Below are 12232 nucleotides of genomic sequence, written 5' to 3'. Positions count from 1 at the left end.
CTGCCCTGTTCTTTTGTTGCTGTGTTAAAAGCTTGTTACACTTTTGGGCCAAATGCAAAGAGGATACAGTGCCTGGTTCATTCTGTTCAAAGCAGCAAAAGGAAAGGTACGGATCCCAGCCACGCTTTCTATCAGGTGACATTTCCAAGGTTTGCTTCAACAATGCTTCCAAAGAGGAAGGACAATGCTTGTAGCTGAAAACAAGAACAACATCCAGTTAAAGGTAACGGCCAGCGGAGAGCAGAGTTCTCTGGATTACCTTAAAGGTCCACTAAAGCTGAGGTAAAGAAGAAAGAAAAACAAAGAACAGCCAGAACGACACGTAGCATCATTACTGTGGGAAGTCATTAGAATATGACACTTTTCAAGAAACGTTCCATTAATTTGAGAATAATATTTAATTTGGCACTTCCTAAACAAGTCCTAAACACAATCAGGCCTTTCTGCTTCAGCCAAAAGTTTCTCCTGACTCAAACTTAAATTCAGTGATTAGGGTTTAATCTGGTATTTATTTGTTCTGTTACTAATGGTGCTGATGTGCCAGGGGCTACAAGAGTGAGCGGACACAGCTCAACACACATTGATTTTCCTTGTGTGCAAAACATCCTACATCAGAGGCCAGGTGGCTGATGCAGGTGGAGACTTTTTCCTTTTGATTAGGACAAAATTCCAGTAGAGGAAGTCATCGCTTTTGATAAATGTCATTATATGTATGCATAGGTTTTATATTTCACTCATTTTATTATTTCTATGCCTCATGTTCTGCATCTGCCTTGTTTGCTGCCTCTTGCCCACGTCGTCCTTATGAATGAGAATTTATCAGCTGACCTTCCTGGTTAAATAACAGTTAAATGATCATTTAAAAAAAAACTTTTTTACAGACAAGTTAAAATCTTCTTACAGTTGTGGATGTGAGGTAAAACACAAAGGGCCCATGTTTTAATAACCACACTTTTTACATTCTCTTTAATTTGACTGTAAATAGGACTACATCTATCCAATGACCTTTACTATAATGCAGACTCTGATGCACCAAAATCTGCTTAATTCACTTGTTAAAATGAGCCAAATAAAGCAAGTGTTTTCAGAGAACGACTGACCCAAATCTTGTTCTAGTTGCAGAGAACGGACAAATTTTAAAAAGAAATTTCAATCAAGCCCAGACTAATTTGCCTTTTTAAATACTGGATCAATGTTTTACACACCTCTTTCGTACAGATAATCTGACTAATTTGTTTAAATTGAAAATCGAGTGCTCATATTTTGTAGGACCAGTACAAAAAATAAAAACATTAACAATGTAAGTTCTTGGTCATTTCAGTTTGTTTTTTATTAAACCTTTTGGCCCTTGGACTAACCTTTGACTTTTACTTGACACTTTTGGCCTACGGGACAAAAACTTTGGACACCCCTGCTTCAAGTAGTTGACTGCAGACTGGCTACCTGAGCAGATAGCCTGCTCAGATAGCCTGACTAAACAGCTAACATTTATTGTTACATTTATTTTAAATGATGTATCATGTTATTGTTCAAGCAGAAGGCTAACTATTCAACCATACCAAGCAGGGACGGGCGATATGAGCTTACAGACTTATCAGGATGCTTAGGGGAATGTTCTGCAAAAATGATAAAGGGGTGATAAAAAGTATTTTAAAATCCACTGAAGTCTTTTATATTATGTGCAAATACAATCACAATTACTTCTGTTAAAAACAAATAGAAAACCAGCTGAGAACAATTTACCAGTTATCAAGACATCAGTTACATCAAATAGGGACATTTTATTGCTAAACAGCACACAATACCAGCATTTCCTTACCGATTTAATAATAACAATATTTATTGCTGTGTCAGGCAAACCGTAGTGGATAAAAATATTAAAAGGAACGATCCCACCAATAGTTTCATTTTTGGGATAGGCAAACATCATGAAGACTTTACAGTCACGATCGCTCTAAACTTTCACATTAATTAAATTAAATCATGGTAACAATACAGGCTACATTAACTGGACAGCCCTATCACCCAGTCTAACCTGGTGACCCAGCAGCTCCAGTTTGGATGGATGGACCCATTAGCCCCATTTACACTACCCTTTTTTAACCGATCCATGCCGAGTTTGGACCGAGCTTGGATCAGTTAACCGTGCCAAGCTTGTTTCTTATGTCCGTTTACACATCACGCTAGCACGGTTCCTCGCCTCCTAGTGACGATCTACGGTACTACTACTCTCTAGGATTGAAGGAGGGAATCAAGTAAATCAAAATGCCGGCGCCCGTAACATTCAGGAAGTTATGCTTGGTTATAATTGCTTTTTGCGGAGAGTCAGGCAAAGAAGGCAACCTTTGGTGAATTTACTTGACAGAGTCGGCTTTTGGGACGTGGATAAGACAAACAAACATTTAATCATGGCTTACAGACCCAGGAAACAATGACAGACGTTGAGGTTCATCACACTGCTAAGCAGAATCATCACTGGACACCGTGTGGCACGGTAAGGAAGCTAGTATTATTATGAATGTCTGGAACGGCAAAACTAGTCAGCTGACTGTAAGGAGATGACACGGTCTGCTCATGCGCTCTTTGTTATCAGAGAACCGAGCCACTGATGAACCGGGCCGAGCCCACCCATCGAACTGGTCTAGATTTAGCACAGTTCAGTTGTGTCTGGCACGGTTCAGTTCATTTGCGTTCAGTTACCGAGCTCGGACCGTTCTCAGCACGGTTAAAAAAAGGGTAGTGTAAACAGGGCTAATGTGACCGAGTCCCTCTGTTTGAAGCATTTCAACGCAATAAGGCTGGTGACGCTGACCGTCAGGGAGAAGGAGCCAGCCACCGTCACCGAGAAGAGCCCCGGGGGCCGACTCTGTGAGAGGCCTGGCTTCGGACGAGGAGCTGCCGGTGCACATCTAGGTCAGTGTTTCACGCGTTTAATCAGCAACAACACGTGTAAACGCCTGGGTGTCGAACACACCGAATCTAAAAATAAATAAAAAATGGCTGCCTGAATGCGCGCAATGCACACTGGTTAGAGGGGGACGGAGGTGAAGAAGGCAGCAACAAAATTACTGCTGCAAGTAGAAGGTAATTCATTCAAAGTGGCTAGCTGGGCCACGAGGTGAATGCACACGAGACTGGAGCCAGGCCTGGGGCATTACTCCCCGTCACCTCATGGAGAACAACACAGCGGACCGCACAGAGGCAAGAAGTGACACATGCTGCGCACGCGCACACACACACACACACACACACACACACACACACACACACACACACACACACACACACACACACACACACACACACACACAATCCTCTTTGGTCTTAGAGTTATACTGACATTCAGCCATACAGCACCCTAGAGTGTCCTCAGAGGCCACCAGTATGCAAATGGAGGCTAATTTCTGTTATTTACAGTGGAGCACCACGGTGATATATGGTACGTAACGTGCACAGTAGGTTTAAATATTCAGGACAGGGGGCCTATACCGAAGACTTCGGCTGGGATGCTTGAACACCTCTCCGGCGTCATTAAAGCAAGCGTCTGGCTCACAGAGGCGTACCCAGTGGTTCCCAGAGTTACCTGTTTAGCGGCCTGCTAACAGGTAACGGCAGCAGTCCTGCTGTTCAGGCGGAGCGGAGAGCTGTACCGCAACGTCTGAGTTCAGAACCTGCCAACGTTTTGGAAAACAAAAAGCACCACAACATCCTCCTCGCAGTCTCCTCTGCCGAGGGGGAAAAAAAAAAAAAAACACAACACACACGCATGCATCATTCTTTTCTGAGGATGAACTAGAAAAGTGAATGGCCCGGAGGCACACAGCGTCTCTTGATGTGTGAGTCAAACTAATGGACTGCTTCCGTCGACTGTGCCCCCGACCCCCGCTGCTCACCCACCCACCCATCCCCATCTCCAGCGCAGCCACTCTGCAGCCAGCACTCTTCCCTCTTCCCACATTTACTCTACGCAGTCATGTCTTTGCTCTTCCCCTTTATTTACTTTCTCACACCCTCTCCGCATCCTTCTTGGTTTCTGGATGCCCGGGGCTTCTGCGGAAGACCCGGGGGGGGCGGGGGGCTTGACCGAAGGTGGTGAGGTGCTCAAACACCAGGGCAGTCAAACAACACACAGGTACAGATTCATTCTGGTCCCGCATCTCCAAACAGTGCCTTGCACAAGTGTTTGCTACCCTCAAACATTCTGCCATGTTATCACCGGTCTCACCTGTCCTATTAGTTACTTGATGAGATAGATCCGCCGTTATTGCAGATATGTTTGCATTATTGTGTACCAGCGCTCTAGCCCCAAACATTCAGCCTGAGCAGCAATCAAATCCTGTCCATCTAGGTTCAACAGAGAATACGACGATGCCAGAACACGAGCGTTCCCCAGACACTCTGCGTCCGCTCTTTGACGAGTTTTGGCTTTAGATGTGCAAAGAGAACATATCCCAGAGGACCTGAAGCTGCATCTGGATCAAAAAGCTAGTTCTACGCTTAATCGGATTCAGAATCTGTTTTTTCTTTCCCCCGTTGGCCTAGCTCATGAAAATCACAATAAAAACATGGAAGTTCTGAACGCAAGGTGTCAAAATATTCAACTGTAAATCCAGCACGCTCAGCCTGGAGCGAAATCATAGAGCTGCTTTAACAGCACGATTCCTGACGACTTATATTTAGCAGTGCATATTCCGCCACATACGTCTAACCCTGCAGAAAGCACACACACACACACACAGAAAGATAAACAACTTTGCCACTTCCGAGCTTTTAAAGCAAAGCCTTTTCCTGACTGCGGTTTGGTTTTCCTTCTGCTCAGCCGGGTCTGTTTTTGGATCACAAGCCACAATCGGCGCTTCGGCGAAGTCTGCTGCAGATCTGCACACAAAGAGGCGCGGGTCGGACAGTGAAAGGCTCCTCTCACCCTCTGCTCGCTGCAAATCACAGACGAGCTGTCAAACACAAGCCGGGAGGCGGCAATTCACAAACATCAGAGTGAGCATGTTTACGTGCAGCCGAACCAGGACACTTGACTTTAGAGTGTTGCTGGGTCTCCAGGTGAAGGGCTTTGCTTTGCTTTGCTTTGCATGCAGAGGATTACGGTTTTACTCCACACACACCACCACATCTTTGGGCCCGTGTTTGCTAGCATTGTGAGTGTGAGAGAGCAACAGATTCCCCGTGACTGCTGAGGTTAAAAACAGCACACTCGGGCCTGCCTGAGCACGCACTGTGACTTACAGGCGTTGTCGCTCCGTCTCCGTCAATCATCTCTGCGACACCGTGGAGAGGTCCCGCCACCAGTCGGGACTGACTCGCGTCGCGGGGCATGAGCCGAGTTCTTCCCGAACCGGGTGGAGCTTAGCCGTCTGCACACCCAACTTTCATTCAACCCCGGCCGTCTGGATCACTGCTTCTCACTCGTGCAACCGGCAAGAGAAGGAAGAGACAGCTTCTCCCACAGCAGATTTCCACCTCCCCTCCACGCTCAGGGAAGGCCCGTACCAACCAGGTGTGACACCAACAGCAGCTGAGCCAAGAGAAATCCTGGACGTGTTTATTGGCTACACGGGTTAAGTCAACTTTTTTGTTTGTTTTTTGCAGCAGAACCTCAGAATACAAAATCCTCTGTTTAATCTGAACACACTTCCTCAGAGGGGAACAAAACCCCACAGTAGTCACAATCATTGGAGACTTTGACAATTCCTTCTAAAAATACATAACTCAGGTATGTTTAAAAATGATCCTGTTTAAGTTGATCAGACTTTCTTCGAACTTGTAATTAGTAATCTGTATCTTTCTGTTTTGCTGGAGTATATATATATATAAGGCTTAGAAAATTGCATCATGGGGCTCCATAAGATGCTCTCTTCAGGCTAGCTTGTTTGGGAGTGAAGCCAGAAACAAAAAAAACAAAAAAACTTATCTCTCCTGCCATCACAAATCTAAACCTGTCAATCTTTAACTTCTACCTCATTACACTACTAAGCATCTGACTTTCATTTCAGAGGCATAGGAAGACACAATGCTGTGCACTATTCCATAACCACATTAGCCTGGCTACCAAAGAATTTTTGTACATGTCACAATTCCACTGCGTGAGCTCCGTAGCTCCCCAAAGACGGGTATACCCCCACCACCGCTAATAACATCACTTGATCTCACACTACACAAACACTATTCACTAAACTCAATATACTGGATTGCTAAACTGAAAGTGAAACTGAGGGCATGACCTGTTTTCTGATTAGTTCTGCTAATGATTATCTGACCACCTTGAGGCAATCTTAGACCATTAAAATGTTTATTTTCATAAAAAATATATAAGATCAAATGGTAACGTCATGGCAAAAGTAAGGTGCGCCACACTGACGCAGCATAAAAGCCGGTTTATGCTTGACGCACAAATGTTTGTGCTACTATTCTCCTAGACTCTAGAGGGCAGTGTTGTTCTCCAACACCAAACGTGCTATGCCCCAAAACAAGTAGAAAACAGTTTTTTCCCACATTTTAAAGCTTCTTTCTTCCCAGAGTGACAACAATTTCTGTCCAGGAGTTGTTAATAATTTGTTGATCACGGTGATCTTTGTGGGCCGAATCATAAAGATGTCTATAAGTAGGAAGGAGCACTTGCTCATACGGCATGCTTTTCCGCACAGGACTGTCCACGTAGTTAGAAATATTCCTAGGTGTGCATAGCAGAAACCTTTGGCCACATGGAGGGGCGTAGTAGCCAAAATGACGGAAACATAAATATAAACCAGGCTCAACACATATGCACTGTTTAGAACAGGAGCGCATCAAAAGTGCTATAATTCAAAGACATAACAGGACAAGATCCATCCATCCATCCATTTTCCGTCACACATATTCCCATAACAGGACAAGACGTCACGCAAAATGACCACAATTCCATCATTTTTAGAACCCTGTAATGTGGGTTTTGAACACACCAGCATGCATGGCAAAATAGGAAACTGTGTGAGATCTGCATAGCATTGAGGTTTGGTTTGGCATGAAACACATACAAAATATGTAGGCAAGGAAACAATTACCCCAGGCAGACGGAGAACCCGTGGGCCCATTTCTCTTCCGCTGAACTTGTTAAGAGTGGGTGACATTATGAAATCTTGGAAATACCAAGACATTTTGATTTTACGCGCGATAAGAGTCTTCCTGTAAGCTTCCACTGTGTCATAACTGGATCTGTCAACGGGACAATGATCAAAAACGTGGGGGCAAAGCAACACAAAACTTGTTCACTTGACAAACAACCTTCTTCCCGGTGTTGTCGGTTCCCAGACCTAATTCCATGGAGAACCTGTTGGGTGAGCTAAAAAGAGTGCCAGAGAGGATTCTGGGTCGGTGTGCAAAAAGCAACAGTGAAATATCCCACTAAGACCGTCCTGTTGGTAGAATGGGACTGTATGAAAGGATTGACAGGAGGGCTACCAACAATTATACCACTTGAGATACAATCGTTGGTACATTGATTAAAAGGTAGCCTGTTGGACATTTTTTTCCCCCAGAAAATATCATATTAGATTACAGGTTTAAGGAGGCCCAGAGTGGCTAGTTATTATTATTTTTTAGCTGTTCAGTCCTGACACTGAGGATCACGTCGCTGCACCGCTACCGCTATCCCTGCCGCCGCCTCACCCTGACGTAGCGTCAGCGCTCTCGGTCAATTGTGTTTGGAAGGTGTAGAAGGAGCAGGGGCGGCGGAGGAAGCTAGAATTAAAGAGGAATACTCTGAAAACAGATGCTGCTAAATGCGCACAACTTTGCAGCTTCTTCAATAAAATGAACTCGCTTTCTGAAACGTCAAATGTAGACGATGAAAAGGGTAGGATGTTGAACTTTGCCTGCAAACCAACGTGCAAGTTAATTATCAAGTCTCTGAATTTCGTTATGGCTCACAATGAAATGGTATATAATGTAATGCTTCTTGCAGTCTTTTTCAGGTTACTTTGTGACTGTGACTGCGCGTCAATTATTGCCGGTCCTTAAAAACATATAAAAATGTAACATATATTTAAACAAAACTTGAAATATGCTCAAATTACATTAAGTGTGATTTTTTTTATTACCCAACTGCACAGAGTAACTACATTTAATTCCATTTTTTTATTTATTGACATTTAGCGACGCTCTCAGTGAACCAACAGTTGAGAGAGTAGCAACAATAACAATCCTGACAATACTGGCAGTTTGGGGAGGGTTTTCAGACACCACTACATGGATTTTATTATTGTCAAGATAAATCCGACTTCTTATCGCGATAAGGAATGTTTCAAGATAACGATAAAACAATACGATAAAGGCCCCAGCCCCACGTCAAAATGTGATTTAGCGTCAGAAGCAGAGCCAGCGGTGAAGAGAGGATTGATCCTGTTAGTCTGGAAGAAACAGACGAGCTGTTGTAACAGAATGTACAAACAAGCATTAGTTCCAATATAACTGCTTTCTGTACCCAAACAGTATCAGTGACCCGTTTATTTATCATTCAAAAGTATGACAGTAAATACACAAAACCCACAAGGGAAAGGGAATAGGATGAAATATGAAATAAATCTGCATATTATTTTAATAATAATAATAATAATAATAATAATAATAATAATAATAATAATAATAATAATAATAATAGGTCGTTATCTTAAGTGGCCGGTCTGAGGCACGAAACTCCAGGGCTGAAAATGAGTCCCACTCTGGGTTTAAGGCTTTTTACGCGTCTTTATCAGGGGGTGCAAACAAATGTGTCAAAGTGGAACTTAACGACATGAATATTAACAATGTCTGAAGCTCGTCTCACATAAGATTACAAACGAAGTGCAACTGTAGCGACAACAGCCTGATTAAAGTTGCATCAACATTCTTCTCCACCGCATGGTCTCAGTGCAAACACATTCCCCCAGATCCAGCTGTCATGTTCCCCTCTCCTCTCTCCCCTCCCCTCCGCAGAGCCTATTCCTGCAAGCAGCCTGGATCAGACTTCAAGTCGCTAACGAAGACCAGATGTGCTGTGTGCATGACTCATGACGCTCCGTGTGCCATGCCCCCTTTAATCTCCTCATCAACTTGCCAACTGTCACTGGGTCAAAGCACACGGATTTCACGGCTGGTGCTGTACGCTGGGGAGTCTGCCACACGTAAACCAGAGTACTTCAACTGCAATTGGGTAGAAAACTTAGAATGCAACAGCGCTCTCCTTCCCCTGCTCTCAGATAAAACAGTTAAATTCGAGGTGTTCCGGGAAAGAGCTGCTCCAACTGTGCCTAGAGAGAGGACCGCCTGCACCGCCGGCTCCCGAACCGCAAGCGTCACGCTCTGGCCGCGTGCGCTTGAGCTGCGCGCGCGCGCGCCGGTGCGCGTGACAGGTCCTCAGTAGGAGTTAATTAGACAGCCCGGGTGACCTGCGTTAGAGGCGCTCACACAGAGCAAGAGAGGACGGCGGCAGCACTTACTTTCCGATGACCTCGCAGAGCTCGTACACGTCTTCAAACAGAATGTCGTCGTCCGCCATAGTCCGAGTCCTGCCGGAGATGAATTATCCCCCACACCTCCGTTAAAGAAAAAAAAAAATAGGTCCCGAACCCGGTAATGCTCCCGAATGTAGGCAGTGGAGGCCAAGGGTAGCTGACCGCTTGGCAGAAATAAATGACAACACACCGGCTGCCTGGAAAAGAGTTGCAAAATAAAGCTTTCTTATTCCCAGTTGCCTCCGCCGTCGACCCCCCGCCCCCCCAAAAAAAACAAGGCTGCGTCGCCGTGGGGGTATTGGGACGAGGAGAGCTCAGCAATCCGGTCTGGCAGCCCCCCCGGTTCGGCCCCGCCTTTCGTAGAGCCTCCCGGTATATGGAAACCCGGTCTCAGAAAGGAAAGCTGTCAAACATTAGTAACTATTCTCTGCTGCAGCTGCCGTGTCCGCTCCCTGACACTTTTCCACGGCTCCCGCGTGTAGCGCTCAGAGAGGATGAAAAGCCCGAGCGGAGCCGGTGGACAGCGCTGCACGGTCCATCAGAGTCGGGTTACACGGCGCTCATCCAGGTGGGTTACACGCATCCCCAGCTCCGACACCTCAGTGCTTTTCGGGGCTCCGCGGCCAGTCCGCTCCTCTGGTCGCACAGCTGACAGCCCGGTTAAACTCCTCTTCACGGCGAACAATTCAGGGGCGTCACACCCCGCCTTGCTCCCCCCTCCGAGCCGCACTTCTCAGCCGTCGGTTTTCCTCCTACCGCCGCCCGCGCGCTGCTGCTGCTGCTGCTGCTGCTCGGACGCTCTGCTCCGCGGAGCTTCCAGAAAACAGCGCTCCTCCTACTCGGGGGTTATGAAACTGCTCCGTTGTCCTCCATTTTGGCGCCTGCCCGATACGCAGGGTTCTCCATTCAGCCCTGTTGGGCTTTGAGCCAACATGGAGGAGGTGCGGCGCCATAAACCTTGCTTTAAACCCGCAATTTCCCTGGACTTTATCAATGGGAAGGAATAAAGTGGAGTTCCCACCCGGAAACAGCAGGGAGATTAGATAAAGTGTGTTTATAAATCATCTGAGAAAACACGTCACCTCACTGCTATAAAACTTGACATAGTTTCACTATAAGAATTAGTTTGAGAGGATATAAAGGAAACGGAATATAAAACAAGTGTAGTAGATTGTGAATTTTTACACGTATAAAAAAGTTAGATTCCAACAGTATAGCTACTTAAAAATGCTCTTTTTTTTCAGTCCTTATTCACATCCACCATGGGATGTCCAGAATGGAATGGCAGATAATTGAATTATGAATAGCAAAAAAAAAAAAAAAAAGGAAAAAAATGAATAAATGCAGAAAGTTGTGTGTGTTTGAAAAAGAGACATACGCCCCTTTCAGAAAATACTTCAAGATGGGATTAAGACCCATTTTTTGCGGTCTCTGTGTTTTGTGAAAGGACCGAGGCCTGACTCACCAAGCCAGGTATTCACAGGCCTGCATCGCCTGAACTCTAGGGTGAGCCGGTGTTGGGAGAGACGTAACAACAATGCATTGTTGATGCGACCAGCCAACGGCCGGATTTAAACGCGTAAATAACTCCATTCTGATGAGAAAGCGAGAAATATAGTTTAAATTTAAAACATAGCGAGTGGCCAGGAATAGGACTGCTGAACTGAGTGTGTCCGGCACATGCACAGCGCTGGACGTCTGTACCACCCTGCCGGCTTTATTTGTGAAAGCTCACTGCTGTGCAGGATATCACCGTCTACTCTCGTGATTTATCAATGGCCATAAGAAGGCTCAGAGGTGGCTGATCTGAGCTGGTTTATGATTTGAAATGCTTTATAAAAGGTTTTACAATTATAAAAAAAAAATCAAAACCCAAAGACAGTCGTTTGTATTTATTGTGAGAGAAACTACGACCCAAAACGAACCTTTTAAACAGGTTGGATCCATATGAGCTTCCAGACTGAATCAGCATTGTTCCTACATAGATTACAGTTTTGTTGTCACAGTGAGCCACTCGTATATTTATATTCCTGAAAGCTAATTGTTGGAGGTAGTGAAAACACACAGTATGTACAGCAGGGTTAAATTACCCTGCAGGAACCGTGTTTTCTATAGGCTACTTTCTTGGCTTACTTGGGATGTATGAGTTTATGTGACTGGGCAGAAGTAATCCTGTTGGCATTCCATCTGTAAAAAGTGAATGGACAGGCATCGTTTAACTTTAACAATTTCCAGGATTTCAAGATAACTGTACGAACTGCAATAACATAAAAGCAAACTGTTTTTAAGGTACTTACAAAAATAAGTACACTGTTTCTTTGTAATTACTCCCCTCCATTTAAACGGTGTGCTTTAGTGAGACGATGCTCTATATATATTGATTTTGCAATAATTATGGAGATTACATTAAATCATTTCAGTTATTAGTTTTAAAGTCCTGCATTGATTATTGTGATTCTTATTGTTATTTGCTGTTTATTTAATGTAAACACGTGTTGCAGTATTTCCCATTTTCGTTTGCAGCAGTCGGTTCAGCCCCTGTAATGGCTTCATCCAATATCCTTTAATGTGTGTTTTGAGGAACCTGTCTTTCAGTGTTTGGGTTGCTGTGGTCTGGTGTAACAATGCTGGCCTGAAAACAAAGAAGCTTCTGCTGATGGCATTTTGGATTTGTGTTTATCGCTATCCGTTTAGTCCCCCCCCCCCCCCCCCCCCCTCCATGGCTGCTCAACCGGTATAACAAGCGTGTA

The 12232-nt window shown here is 44.8% G+C and overlaps 1 protein-coding gene across 15 annotated transcripts in view; it reads right to left on the bottom strand.

The window, feature by feature from the left end:
• The window catches only part of caska (calcium/calmodulin-dependent serine protein kinase a), a 200182-nt gene extending 189859 nt beyond the window's left edge, over positions 1 to 10323 (bottom strand). For 3 of the 15 annotated variants that reach the window (XM_036138864.1, XM_036138870.1, XM_036138872.1), the window contains exon 1: positions 9468 to 10321. In XM_036138864.1, the coding sequence (XP_035994757.1) occupies positions 9468 to 9526 (59 nt within the window). In that variant the 5' untranslated portion in view covers positions 9527 to 10321. Of the gene's footprint in view, positions 1 to 9467 lie in introns of all 15 variants that reach the window. The other 12 variants (XM_036138871.1, XM_036138869.1, XM_036138875.1 and 9 more) reach the window with 7 other exon arrangements.
• Positions 10324 to 12232: the final 1909 nt, after the last annotated feature.

The sequence above is a fragment of the Fundulus heteroclitus genome, chromosome 7, assembly GCF_011125445.2.
Source record: "Fundulus heteroclitus isolate FHET01 chromosome 7, MU-UCD_Fhet_4.1, whole genome shotgun sequence".
NCBI classification, from domain to species: Eukaryota; Metazoa; Chordata; class Actinopteri; order Cyprinodontiformes; family Fundulidae; genus Fundulus; species Fundulus heteroclitus.
Note: the sequence above shows the minus strand (reverse complement) of the source record. Positions and strands in the feature narration are given on the sequence as shown.